The 12,863-nt window shown below is 55.5% G+C and overlaps 2 protein-coding genes across 8 annotated transcripts in view; one reads left to right on the plus strand and one right to left on the minus strand.

Annotated features, from left to right (window-relative positions):
• TMEM143 (transmembrane protein 143) overlaps window positions 1-1,333 on the minus strand; it is a 21,752-nt gene extending 20,419 nt beyond the window's left edge. The window contains exons 1-2 of one of the 3 annotated variants that reach the window (XM_055551927.1): window positions 1,200-1,333; window positions 614-854 (exon numbers count right to left, since the gene is read on the minus strand). In XM_055551927.1, coding sequence (XP_055407902.1) covers window positions 614-832 — 219 coding nt within the window. In that variant the 5' untranslated portion in view covers window positions 833-854; window positions 1,200-1,333. The remainder of the gene's footprint in view (window positions 1-613; window positions 855-1,199) is intronic. The other 2 variants (XM_055551925.1, XM_055551926.1) reach the window with 2 other exon arrangements.
• SYNGR4 (synaptogyrin 4) lies at window positions 1,238-11,775 on the plus strand. 5 transcript variants are annotated; one of them, XM_055551928.1, is made up of 5 exons: window positions 1,238-1,723; window positions 2,724-2,924; window positions 9,315-9,552; window positions 11,099-11,238; window positions 11,498-11,775. In XM_055551928.1, exons 1-5 carry the CDS (start codon window positions 1,238-1,240, stop codon window positions 11,729-11,731), a joined length of 1,299 nt encoding a protein of 432 aa, XP_055407903.1. In that variant the 3' UTR covers window positions 11,732-11,775. The 5 variants fall into 5 exon arrangements, with proteins under 5 accessions (XP_055407903.1, XP_055407904.1, XP_055407905.1 ...); XM_055551929.1 differs by having other exon boundaries at window positions 2,727-2,924; XM_055551930.1 differs by having other exon boundaries at window positions 9,315-9,556; window positions 11,498-11,668.
• Window positions 11,776-12,863: the final 1,088 nt, after the last annotated feature.

Consider the following 12,863-nt stretch of genomic DNA (forward strand, 5'->3'; position numbering starts at 1 on the left):
GGAAAATGCTTAGCACGGTGCCATATAATAAGAGCTCAGTGTAATATGATTATTGCTTCATTGGTACAATAATTATTATTAGGGAGTAGTCATTGTAATGACGAAGATGAAGATCATACCCGTTTTGTAGAGGGTAAAACCACCCCCCGTGTGAGTGCTTGTTCAAGCCCCCAGAACGAGCTAGAGTCTGGAATCGCTGCTTCATCTACATCTCGGCAGTCAGTCTCCAGCATTCCAACTCACTCCTCGCTCACCTGGGCCTATAAAGGGTAAGTGAAGTGAAGTCGCTCAGTCGTGTCCAACTCTCTGCAACCCCATGGACTGTAGCCTACCAGGCTCCTCTGTCCATGGGATTTTCCAGGCAATAGTACTGGAGTGGATTGCCATTTCCTTCTCCAGGGGATCTTCCCGACCCAGGGATCGAACCCGGGTCTCCCGCACTGTAGACAGACGCTTTACCGTCTGCGCCACCAGGGAAGTCACATAAAGGGTAAAGGAACTACAATTCCCAGGGGGCGCCAAGGGCATTCTTCTATAGCTTGAAGGGCTGTACCGCCGCGAGGCCTGCCGGGATTCGTAGTCCCCAGGCTCTCGGACCCGGGACGGGCGGTACCTGTATCAGGAGGCGGAGCAGTTGCTCTTTGGAGAAAGGGATGTGCCGTTCGCGGTATTGCTGGGCCCAGTCGCGGGGCTCCGTGGGGTTCCACATCTTGCGGTACTCCCCCATCTTGGCCTCCAGCGATGACAGGGCCCGGGAGTGACCGAGAAACGAGGGCAACAGAGGCCATACTCGGACACTGGATCCCCAGAACCCTCGGGTCACATGCAGCATGGCTAGACCCTTTCCTCGCAGCCTAAACGAGGGAAATGGGAAGAGGTCAAAAGTCATCTGGGGGAAAGGTGCCCCCTCCACCTCCGCCTCCCAACTTCCAGGGGCCGTTTCTACCCCAGGCAGCGGGTTAGAGCCCATCCGCCCGCCTCGTAGGCCCTCCTGTCCATCCCCTCCCACACTATTCAGTTGGCCTGAGTCCCAGGCAAGAGTTTGGGGGGAGCGTTTTGCGGGCCCAGAAGCCCTGCGGTGACAAAACCTCTGCGGGGTCTAGGCGTCAGGTGAATCTTTATAGGATATGCTCGGAAAGCTACATGAGTCTGCAGGGCCGCCCACCCCCGGCCATGCAATCTTTCACCCTTTCCCTCACCTTTAGGCAACGCTCGACTGTCATTGAGCCTCCTGCGCATGTGCAAAACGGCGCCCTGGGCCTCCGAGGTTCGGCTTCAAGCCGCCGTAGGACGCATGCGCAATGCCTGGGTCATCGAACGGAGTCCATTTTCTTCTAATGCCCAGTCGCGACTACGCATGCGCAGTCTGCCTGGCTTGCTTCAGGCGCTTTGCTTGGCTTCGGCGCATGCGTTACAGAAGTATCTCCTTGTCCACAAGCTTCAAAGGGGAAGAGGCGGGGCGGGCGCGAGACTCCAGGGACTACTGGGACTGGAGCAGGGATTCCCGTGCGCAGCCCGCCAACGGCGGGCCGCCCAACGTCCGCTGAAGCCACGCCCCCGCTCGTGTCAACACAAGAATAGGCGGGGGAATGGGGCGGGGCTTCAGTGTAGCCAATCAGCTGTGGAGGAACGAAAAGGCGGGAAGAAGAGGAAGGAAAAGAAGGCTGAGGTGGTGCCGGGGACCAGGCGGGAAGGGTGGGCGGAAGGAAGATCCGGCCTGCAGGTGACGTAAACTCGGCCTCCAGAGTAAGGCTGACCCTTTATCAGGCAGCATCACCCCGAACCCTCACCACCCCCATTCCACGCCTCAAAGGAAGAACCCGGATTCTCTGAAGGTAGCTTAGCGCCAGGGGCTCAGTCTCCTTATTATGAGGGGACAGATGAGTTCGGAGACCGTGTTCCCCACACATCTGAGGTCCAAACTTGAGGAGATGCACTTTTATGAAGATGGAGCTGAATTCTAAGGGAAGGTCCTGATTCTAAGGCAATCACCCCATCACCAGGACAGCCTAAAATCTACCCTGAGGTGCCTGGGGTCTCTGCTCTGCGTGCTGTTGCCCCCAAATCTGAAAGAGGTCCTCGTTTTCAGACCTCCCAGGTGTTCTGACCGCCATTCTAGCACCTCTCATCCCTCAAAAATCCCATTAACACAGTCCTAAAAATGGGAACTCTGGCTCCTGTGTCAGAGACATCACCCCAATGTCCTACCCTCTCCTCTCTCCTTCTCCCTCGCCCAAGATCTCCTCACCCTGCCCCTCCACTTCTGGGATTCTGGAAGCCCCCTCACCCTACATCCTCCTCAGCCTACATTCCTAGTTCCTAGGATCCTCAGCAGCCCCCCTCACCCTGTACCCCACTTTGGAATTATCTGAAGCCCCCTCAGCCTGCACCCCAACTCATAGGACCATCGAGCCACCCTTTCACCCTGCGCCCCCACCTGGAGGTGGGGCTTCCTAACAGCTCTTTCATCCCATGCACCAATTTCTAAGAACCCTGCAGACCCCTCACCCCATAAAACCCTGTCCTGGGACCCCAAGAACCCTCTGTCATCCCCTGCCCCCTTCTCTGGGACCCTTGGCAGACCCCTCACCCCACAGAACCCCATCCTGGTACCCTCCCCAATACTCTTCCATCCCATACCCCCTCCTCCTGGGACCCCTGGCAGCCCCTTTACCCTGCACCTTGGATTCTAACCACCCCCCACCATCCCTGTTGTCTTGCAGCAGCCAAGCCCCAGGGTGGGCCTGGAACCTGCAGACGGCAGCGCCCAGCCGGCAGAACCCAGCATCCCTGCTCTGGCCTCCCAGGGTCCGGGCAGCAGAGCAGCCACCATGCACATCCCAGAGAGCCTCCAGGACCTGGCCGACAGTGAAGCTGTGCAGTTTCTCAAGAGGCCAAAGGCGATCACACGGATCTTTGCAGGGGTGAGGCCCTCCTGTGGGCCAGCTGCCCTGTGGGTGACATGAAATAGGGCTTCTCAGCTCTCAGACCCAGTGCACAGGGTGGTGGGAGGAAAGGAAGGGCCAGCTGGGGGGAACAAAGCCAAAAGGAACTTGTAAATGAAGTCACCCCCTACTGAGCATCTTAACTATAGGCCCTGCAGTATTCTGAGCACTTATCAACTCTCCTGGGAAGAAAGAACCCCACAAAGTTGGTGCTCAGGAGCCCCACTTTTGAGAGAAGAAAACAGGATCAGAGAAAGTTAAATACTTTTTTGAAGGCTGTGCTGTCCAAGGGGGTAACCATAAGCCACATGTGACTATTCTAATCTAAACTAATGAAAATAAAATATTCAGGGACTTCCCTGACGGTCCGATGGTTAAGACTCCGTGCTTCCAGTGCAGGAGGCCGGAGTTCGTTCCCTGGTCTAGGAACTAACATCCCACAATCTGCATGGTGCAGCCAGAAAAAAATTTTTTTTAATTCCCCAGTCACAGTGGCCACATTTCAGGTGCCCAATAGCCACACGTGACTGGCAGCTCTCATATTGGACAGTGAGGATCTAGAACATTTCCATCATGGCAGAAAGTTCCAATGGACAGTGTTGGCTAAGGTCACACAGTAAGAGGCAGGGACTCAAACTGGGGTCTGTGAGAATACAGCCCATTCATTTTCCACCTCTCAGACCTAGGATGCCAGGAGGGTGGGTGGTCGCTGTGTGCCAGGCATGGTGCCAAGCAAGGACTTTACCTGCATTTGTTTCATCATTACCACATTCCCAAAGAGTCCAGACACCTGGGGGCAAATCCTCATTGAGCCCCTGACTTTGCTGTGTGACCTTGACCTGCTCACTGCCCTTCTCTGGACCTCAGTGCTTGAGGAGTTAGAGCTGTGACTCTGGGCTTTACACTGTGTAGCCTCCCCGGTACTCCTTTGGCAGAGTTGGGAACTGAGGCCCAGGGAGATGACGAGACTTGATATGGGTCAGGGGAGTAGGGGGAATATCCAGAATTGAACCCAGGGTCCTATTCCAGAAGGATTGATCAGGCCTGGCTGAGGATCCTAGTTTGGCCACATGATGTCCACATAGAGCAACATCCTCCCCTGCTTGCCTGGCTCAGTCCTGGCGTGATTATCAGCAGCACCTCCTTTAAGTCTCAAAAGTGCCCCGTTTTATTTGATAACTTGCCTGGTCACGCTAGGGCTATGTGACCTTGAACCAGAAACTTGATTTCTCTGAACCTCCAGACCCTCATGTGTCTAGTCCTTCCTGCTCATCAGGAAAGACTGTATGTCCAAATGAAATCAATGCCTCTCAGCCTGTCACCATGGGCCTGGCAAGTGGTCATCATTCCTTCAATAGCAATGATTACTGGGACCAACTTGTGATCAAGCAGAGAGATGGGTTGGGGGAGGCATAGGGTGGTGGGGACTCATCTCCCTTGTCGTCGCCCCAGGGAAGCGGGGAAAACACCTTCCACACCCCAGTTCCCAGTCCCTTGGTGGTGTCAGCATTTCCGCTCCTCACTATGACCCTATGACGTGGGCATTGCGACGCCTGCTGGACCCAAGGGGAAACCAAGGCTCACAGAGGTTGAGTGACTTGCCCAAGGACATCACCCAGCTGGCGGGCAAGTCCCAAGGATGCGCAGGTTTCCAGTGCTTCAGAATGAAGGGCGGGAGGTGAGGGAGAAGGAGGCCCAGCTGGTGTGGACTGGTGTGGGGAAGGGCTGGGGGGAAGGGCCGCCAACATTGCCAGACTCTTCAGTCATGGACTTTGCCTGCCGCCTCCCTCCTCCCGCCTGCCGCCCTCTCCTCCTTCCCCCCCTGGCCTGGCTCCTCAGTAGGGAGTCTCTGGGCAGCTGGTGCTCTTGTCCTTCTCACGGCCGCCCGCCAGCTGGTGCCTTAACTGATGAATCTTTGCTCCCTCCCTGGGGACAGGCCAGGAAGGGTGTGGAAGGAAGTCGGACTCGGGCTTCAGAGGGTTGAAGTCCCTCCAGCTCAGCCAAGCCCCCTTCTTGGGTGTCCAAAAGCAGCCCAAGGATTTAGGGGGGTCAGCAGACAGACAGCCTACGGACCCGGAAGTCAGGGGGGCTGGATTCCAATCCCATTGCTCCATGACTAACCTTGAGAGGACACGTCTCCTCTCTGGCCAGTCATGAGAATTACCTTCAGAGCCAGGCCCCCACCTCTTTGGGGCACAGGACAGACAGGGAAACTGAGGTGCCAAGCCGTGAGCAGTTGGCCCAGGTCCACCCAGCGGGTGGGGTCAGACACGTCTGGCTCTTTCCACTGCGCCATCAAGGCTTCTATTTATCACCTGTGAAACAGCAATGAATTATTATTGTAACCTCGAGCATGCGGGACTGGAGCGAGGCTGCAGGGAGGTGGCGCAGGTAAAATGTATCTGGGCTCAAAAATGATCAATGAGCCTTCCTGTCCTTGACCTGGCTCTGTCTCAGACCAGCAGGGCAAGACGCTCCCCACCTGCAGACTCAGTGCTGCAGCCCCGAAAAGGAATGAATATGAATACCCTCCCTTAGAGCTAAAGTGCTGGACAAAAGGAGGGACTAGTCATTATTATTGGGCTTTCCTGGTGGCTCAGCGGTAAAGAACCCACCTGCCAATGCAGGAGACTCAGGTTCAACCCTTGGGTCGGGAAGATTCTCCAGAGAAGGAAATGGCAGCCCACTCCAATATTCTTGCCAGGGGAATCCCATGGACAGAGGAGTCTGGTGGGCCAAAGAGTCGGACATGACACAGCAGCAACAACAACAACAAAGTCATTATTATTATTTTGTTTGTTCTTATTCAGAGAAGGCAAGTAAGACAAAGGAGAGGCGGATGGACAGAGGCTGAGGAGTTTAGAGTCAATCCTTGCCTCCCTGCTCCTACTCTAAAGGGCAGGGCAAGAGCCAAAAAGAAGGGCCAGTCATTCACTCTTCCAACACGTGTGCAGAGGTCCAGCCTGGCACTGGGTCCTGGGTGCAGACAGAAGGGTCCCATGTGCAACCTGTCCAGGAGTTCAAATTCTAATGAACTTCCTTCCTCTTGTCTCCTCCCTCCCTCCCATCCCCAGGCACCACCACATCCAATCAGTCACCAAGTCTAATGTCAAGTCCTAAATCTCACTGGATTCCCAGGAGCCCCTTCCCATCCATAATGACCCTGGAGTTTGCCTTGAACCCCCAGATCTAACCCTGGCCGTCCTCTGCTCAGGCCGGAGTTTTGCCTTGAACCCCCAGATCTGGCCGTCCTCTGCTCAGGCCTGGAGTTTGCCTTGAACCCCCAGATCTAACCCTGGCCGTCCTCTGCCATGCATAAAATTGAGCCTAAATGAGAAATTTAATTTTTTCCATGGTTCCCAAGTCCAGTCCCCTCCGTCTGGTGTTCAAGGCCTCTGAGGGTCTGGCCTCCCCGCCCGCATTTCCAGCCTCACTTCATACCAGATCCCTCAGCTAAGATTTCTCTCCAACCCCTGCAGGAGCTTCACTCGGCAGCAGCTGGCTTTTGCACACATGGTTCGGCCTGCCTGGAATGCCCTTCCTCCTGTCTGCCTGCAAAACTCCTCAGTTTTTTCTTTTTAATTCTAACTGGAGTGTGGTTGATTACAGTTGATATTATGATAGTTTCAGGAATCAGTATACTGAATCTGTATAACGCGATTCGGTTATACATACATATATATCCACCCTTTTCTTAGATTCTTTTCCCATATAGGCCATTAGAGTATTGAGTGGCGTTCCCCATATTATACAGTAGGTCCTTTGTTTTGTTGTTTGGTTGCTAAGTCGTGTCTGATTCTTTGTGACCCCATGGACTGTAGCCTGACAGATTCCTCTGTCCATGGGATTTCCCAGGCAAGAATACCAGAGTGGGTTGCCATTTCCTCTTTCAGGGGACCTTCCCGACCCAGGAATAGAACCTGGGTCTCCTGCTTTGGCTGGCAGATTCTTTACCACTGAGCCACCCTGTTGTTCAGTCACTACGTCGTGTCAGACTCTTTGCAACCCCATGGACTGCAGCATGCCAGGCTTCCCTGTCCTTCACCATCTCCCTTACTTGTGAGCCACCTTACTTGTGATCTATTTTATATATAGTAGTGTGTACATGTCAATCCCAGGCCCCAATTTATGCCTCCCCCAAAACTTATTAGTTAAGGTACCGTTCAGATCAAGCCTTACTTCCTCCTAAATCCAGCCCCCTGGGTTCAGTTTCTGCTCAAATCTCGACTCCCTCCACAACTGCAGGCCCCAGCTTCCTCCCCAGCCTCCCGGCCTCCTGGCCTCCAGTCTCACCGGCTGGAGTCCATCTCTGCATGGCCCCAGAGGGGCCTTCACACACCTGGAGCCGCCCCTGCCCCGCCCCTGCTCTCAGCCCCCTCCCTGGTTCCCTCCCAACCCCCAGAGATCATCCCACTCCATAGTCTTCTTCACCCTGCCTGTTCTTATAGGCCTCACTGCATCCAGAAAGCACCCCCTGGACCAGCTCCCACCCCCCAATACATACACAACGGTTCCTTCCATACCTGGTGTCACCCCTGCCAGGCTGTGTTGTGACCGTCAGGGACAAGCCACCGGGGCTTCAAATTGTCCCTGAATCACAGTGATAGGAACCACTGCCCTCCAGGCATCTGGTCCAGGCAGATATATTAATAGCAGGAGGTAGGGCAGATTTAGGGTTTCCCTAGTGGCTCAGATGGTAAATAATCCTCCTGCAATGCAGGAGACCTAGGTTCGATCTCTGGGTTGGGAAGATCCCCTGGAGAAGGAAATGGCAACCTACGCCAGCATTCTTGCCTGGAGAATCCCATGAACAGAGGAGCCTGGCGGGCTACAGTCCATGAGTTCGCAAAGAGTAGGACACAACTGATCGACTATGCACAGCACGTACGTGCGCAAAGCGGATTCAAGAGCCAGACCGCTTGGGTTCAGATCCAGGCGCTGCCCCTGCACAGCTGATGGGCTCTGTGCCATTCACCACCTTCTTTGTGCCTCAGCTCCACTATCTAAAAGAGAGAGAGAGACTGTTGGCAGCGCCCACATCCTAGGGTGGCTGTAAGGATGGCACGGGCTGGTGAGCACACTGGTGGGTTCATCGATGAACATGGTAGAAGCCAGCAGTAGAGGCAGACGGTGCTACCCCGGTGTGCTGTGTGTGGTGCCCACAGTGGCGACAGGGCCAGCCTATCAGCGAGACTGCGTTTGCTTGTTTTTTTGGCCACTCTGGGTGGCACTAGTTCCCTGACCAGGGAAGTCCCAAGGCTGTATTTGCTTTACTTTTTTTTAAGTTTTTTAAATTTGATTTGATTTATTTACGTATTTGTTTTCGGCTGCCCTGGGTCTTCGTTGCTGCACGCAGGCTTTCTCTAGTTGCGACGAGCGAGGGGCTACTCACTAGTTGTGGCGTGTGGGCTTCTCATTGCAGTGGGTTTCCTTGTTGCAGAGCACGGGCTCTTCAGCACCCAGGTTCAGTGGTTGCGGTGCATGGGCTTAGTTGCTCTGTGGCATGTGGGACTGAACCTGTGTCCCCCACGTTGGCAGGCAGATTCTTAATCACTGGACCACCAGGGAAATCCCTGTATTTGCTTAAAAAAAAAAAAAAAAAAAAAAAAGAAGCCTTGAGATTTCCGTGGTGACCTAGTAGTTACAATTTGGTGCTGTCACTGCCGTGGTTCGATGCCTGGTCAGAGAACTGAGATCCTGTAAGCTGTGTGGCATCGCCAAAATAGTCTTTTGTTTTTTAAAGAGTCTTGGAGCAAAAGGTGAACATTTGTCAGGTTCTCACTGTTGGTTACATTTCCTCCGTTCTTTTCTATGTCTTTGGAATATTTCACAAGTTCCTTTTTGAAAATGGAGAGGAATTAGCTGAGCGGGGAGGGAGGAGGAAGAAGTGGCAGGCAGAGGAAAGGGCTGAGAGGCAGATGGGATCAACAGGATGGCAGAGACTCATTGCTCACTCTTCCTGTGTCCTGGGCGATGTGCTAATAAGCATTTCGTGTTGGGTCTGGCGGCGGGTACCTGTTTGTGGGGTGGAAGGCATGAGTGAGTGAGGAGAGGTGAAGGGCTGGGGAGGGGCAGGCAGCGCTGCGAGCCAGGATGGGCAGTGTGGAAGGTTCCCTGGAGAGCCGAGTGGGGAGACTTGGAGTCAGGGAGGCCGGCAAGAGGCTGGGGCAGGGCCCCAGCAGGCGGGATGAGGCCCGAGCCGGGATGGAGGCTCGGAGGACGTGACCGGGAAAGAGGGCTTGGAACCACCGGGAGAGTGGACAGCAGACCCCTCCCCCCTACTCAGTGATGGGGATGAGGGATGAGGAGCAGATTTGGGAAGACATGGAGCTCCATTCCGGCTCTGGGAAACCCCCCTCACACCCACAGGTCTTCTCCCTGATCGTGTTCTCCTCCCTGCTGACTGACGGCTACCAGAACAAGACCGACAACTCGGAGCTGCACTGTGTCCTCAACAGCAACAGCGCGGCCTGCAGCTTCGCTGTGGGGGCCAGCCTGCTGGCCTTTCTCAGCTCGCTGGCCTTCCTGGCCCTGGACGCCCACGAGGTCCGCCTCGCCAGCACCCGCTTCAAGACGGCCTTCCAGCTCCTGGACCTCATCCTGGCCGGTAGGTGAGCCCCGGCACTGCCCGCCCCGAGCTCTCAGCCCCCACCCCTAGGCTCCCCTGGGCCCCCAGGACGCCACCTCAGAGCGTCCTCCGCCCGTGACCCAGAGCTTCATCCCTCGCTTCTCGAAGCTCTTCTGCACCCGCTGTTTGAGGGAATCATTGCCCATCCCTCAGACTTGGTGCAAAGGTCGCCTCTTCTGACCCTCAGGGTAACTCTAGAAGCCTCACTTCTGCCCAGCTTTCTCCTGGCATTCACCTCGCTTCTTCACAGCCTTTCTTGAAAAGCTACCAGTGGTGGGAGGCAGGGTGCAGAGCGCAGCGCCAGGCAGAGCAGGGTTTGAAATCTCACCTCTGGCGCAGCCTCGATGTGCAGGTCTCCTCCCCTCTCTGAACGTCCATAGAAGCTGGGATGGGAACCCCCACTGCCTGGTGGTCCAGTGTTTAAGACTGTTTTTCCACTGCAGAAGGCACTGGCTCAGTCCCTGGTTAGGGAAATTCCACGTGCCTTGTTGTTATGGCCAAAAACCAAAACCAAAACAAAAAACCACCTCCAGGGTTTTTCTGAGGATGAAAGGCAAGAAAGGACACCTGTAGTAATGCTGACACTTCCCGGGCATGCCCCACGCGTCATGGCACCGCGTCAAGGGCGCCTCACGCCCCGCTCCTTTCTTCCTTAGAACCACCTGAGGGGGGAAGGCCTGTTCAGATTCCCATTTCATAGAGGAGGAAACTGAGGCTTAAGGAGGTTGTGTAATCAGACCCCGAGTGGCAGATCCAGGCTTGCAAGCCAAGCCTAGCCTCCTAACCAACGCCGAGCACCTTAGACAGAGCCTGGCACACAGCGTCCGACACTTGCTTGTTCCTTTTTCTCATGCCCCGGGCTCCTTCCTTTCCTCTTCCACACCTGCCCAGTTCCAGAGGCTCAGGGCTGGGTGGGGCCCTAGAGATCACTGAGTCCAGCAACATCCAAAAGAGGGTTCTGTGAGGGCAGAGCTGTTCTGGGCCTGGGCTTCCCAGTGCGGGAGCCACGGGCCATGCATGGCCGCTGAGCACTCAAAGTTTGGCCAGTGCCATCGAGGGGTGGAAATTTTTTTTTTAATTTTTTCCTTATCTATTTATTTTTGGCTGCCTGGGTCTTCACTGATGCACTCAGGCTTTCTCTAGTTGCAGCGAGCGGGGCTACTCTCTAGTTGCAGTGCACAGGCTTACCGCAGTGGCTTCTCAGAAGTTGTGGTCCACAGCCTTAGTTGCTCCAAGGCATGTGGGTTCCTCCTGGACCGAAGATTGAACTTGTGTTCCTGGCATTGGCCGGCTTAGTCTTAACCACTGGACCACTAGGGAAGTCCCGAAATTTTTTTTGTAAGTCTATTTTAATGGACTGAAAATTTTAATTGATTGAAATGGAAAAAGTCACAGTGGCTGCCGACCCCCACAGCAGATATAGCAGCCCACTCCAGGTGGTTCTTTAAAGAGGGCTGGGAGGGAGAGGCCACAGTGGAGACCTCAGCCCCCGACACCGCCCCTCTTCTCTCCCTCGACCTCCCAGTCATCTGGGCAGGCGTCTGGGCTGTGGGATTCTGCTTCCTGGCCAACCAGTGGCACCGTTCGCCGCCCGGATACTTCCTCCTGGGGAGCAACAGCGCCAAGGCCGCCATCACCTTCTCTTTCTTCTCCATCCTCGTCTCGGTGAGGAGGGCCCCCTGTCCCACCCCTACTCCCCCAGCGGGGCAGGGCGGGATGGTGTGGGTTAACAGGGCAAGAACCTACCTGCTCTCAAAGCTCACCCAGGCCTCCGCAAGCCCCTTCTGTGTCCTGGGCAAATGGGGAAGAAGGCCCCCCCCCACCTTCTTCCCGGCAGACGAAGCCCAGCTTCAGGGAGCGCTGCCCGCGGCCCCCTCCCCAGCCCGCCCCAGCCAGCCTCCAGCTCACCCTCCTCTGCCCGCAGATATTCCAGGCCTACCTGGCCTTCCAGGAGCTCCGAAATGATGCCCCAGTCCCCTACAAGCGCTCCCTGGACGAGGGCGGCGTGGTCCTGACCTCCCTCTCCCCACCGTCCGCCGCCAGCCCTGTCAACACGCCCACCACCGGCCCCCACGGCCCGAGCTACGCCAGCTCCTCCCTGTCCCCCTATCTGAGCACCCCGAAGGCCCCCCGCCTCGCCATGATGCCCGACAACTAGAGAGCCTCCTCTACACCAATAAAGACAGAATCCTCCCTCCAGAAGGGTTTTGGAAAACAGCCCTTTTCCTCTCACGTCTGTTCCTCTCTGGTCCCTCGGGCGGCCAGGGGTCTCCTTGAGGGGAGGGTGTCTCTGCGGCAGGTCCCATTTCCATCCCACCTCCCGGACTCTCCATCCGAGTGTCACTTTTTTTAAAATTTTTTTTTAAATTTGTCTGCGCCAGGTCTTAGTTGCGACATGTGGGATCTTTAGTTGCGGCGTGGGAGCTCTGAGTTTTGGTGTGTGAGATCTAGTTCCCTGACCTGGGAGCAAACCCAGGCTCCCGGTGCCGGGAGCGTGGAGTCTTAGCCATTGGCCCCCCCAGGGAAGTCCCTTGGGTGCCCTCTTCACAGCTACGGATGGTGATGGGAGGGAAAGGAAAACCTTCTTTTGGGCCTGCGCACAGTGAGCCCTTTACCGCTAGCACTGGCCATGGGAGGGAGGCAGGAGGTGCCCCACTGTCCAGCCGAGGAAGCTCAAGTTCACAGACAAGATGCTTCCACCGCTGGAGAGGGCGCCAAAGAGAACCAGGGCGAACACTCAGGCCCCCCAAGCTGTCCAGCGAGGGCCCACACTCTTTAACTCACCCCAGTGACAAGATACCCAACTCCTCAGCTCAAAACCATGCTGAGTGAGGACTAAAGGATGACAAGTCCCTGACCGACATCAGAGGAGATACTCGTCTTCAAATATTTGAAAGCTTGTTTGGGGAGAAAGGAAGGAATCCTCTAGAACCCCAAAGCTGCTCAGGGTCTTGTGCTTGGGTCACAAGACTCTGAGCAGGTGACTCCAATGGGTGAAGCACCCATGAAGGGAGTGGTGGGGGCCAGGAAGGGGCAGCCTTCACTCAGCACCCAGCGTTCAGCATGGTGGCCCAGGATGTCTAGGGCAGTGCTGTCCAGGACTTCCCTGGATGTCCAGCCGTTAGGACTCTGTGTTGCCACTGCAGGGGGCATGGGTTTGATCCCTGGTCAGGGAACTAAGACCCCACAAGCAGCAGGGTAGCCGAAAAAAAAAAAAAACACAATAGAACAGTGCTGTCCAAAAGAAGTAAAATTTGAGCCTTGGTGTCAGGGAAATGGGGCATTTAAAT

This window comes from Bubalus kerabau, chromosome 17, assembly GCF_029407905.1.
Source record: "Bubalus kerabau isolate K-KA32 ecotype Philippines breed swamp buffalo chromosome 17, PCC_UOA_SB_1v2, whole genome shotgun sequence".
Classification (NCBI taxonomy): Eukaryota; Metazoa; Chordata; class Mammalia; order Artiodactyla; family Bovidae; genus Bubalus; species Bubalus kerabau.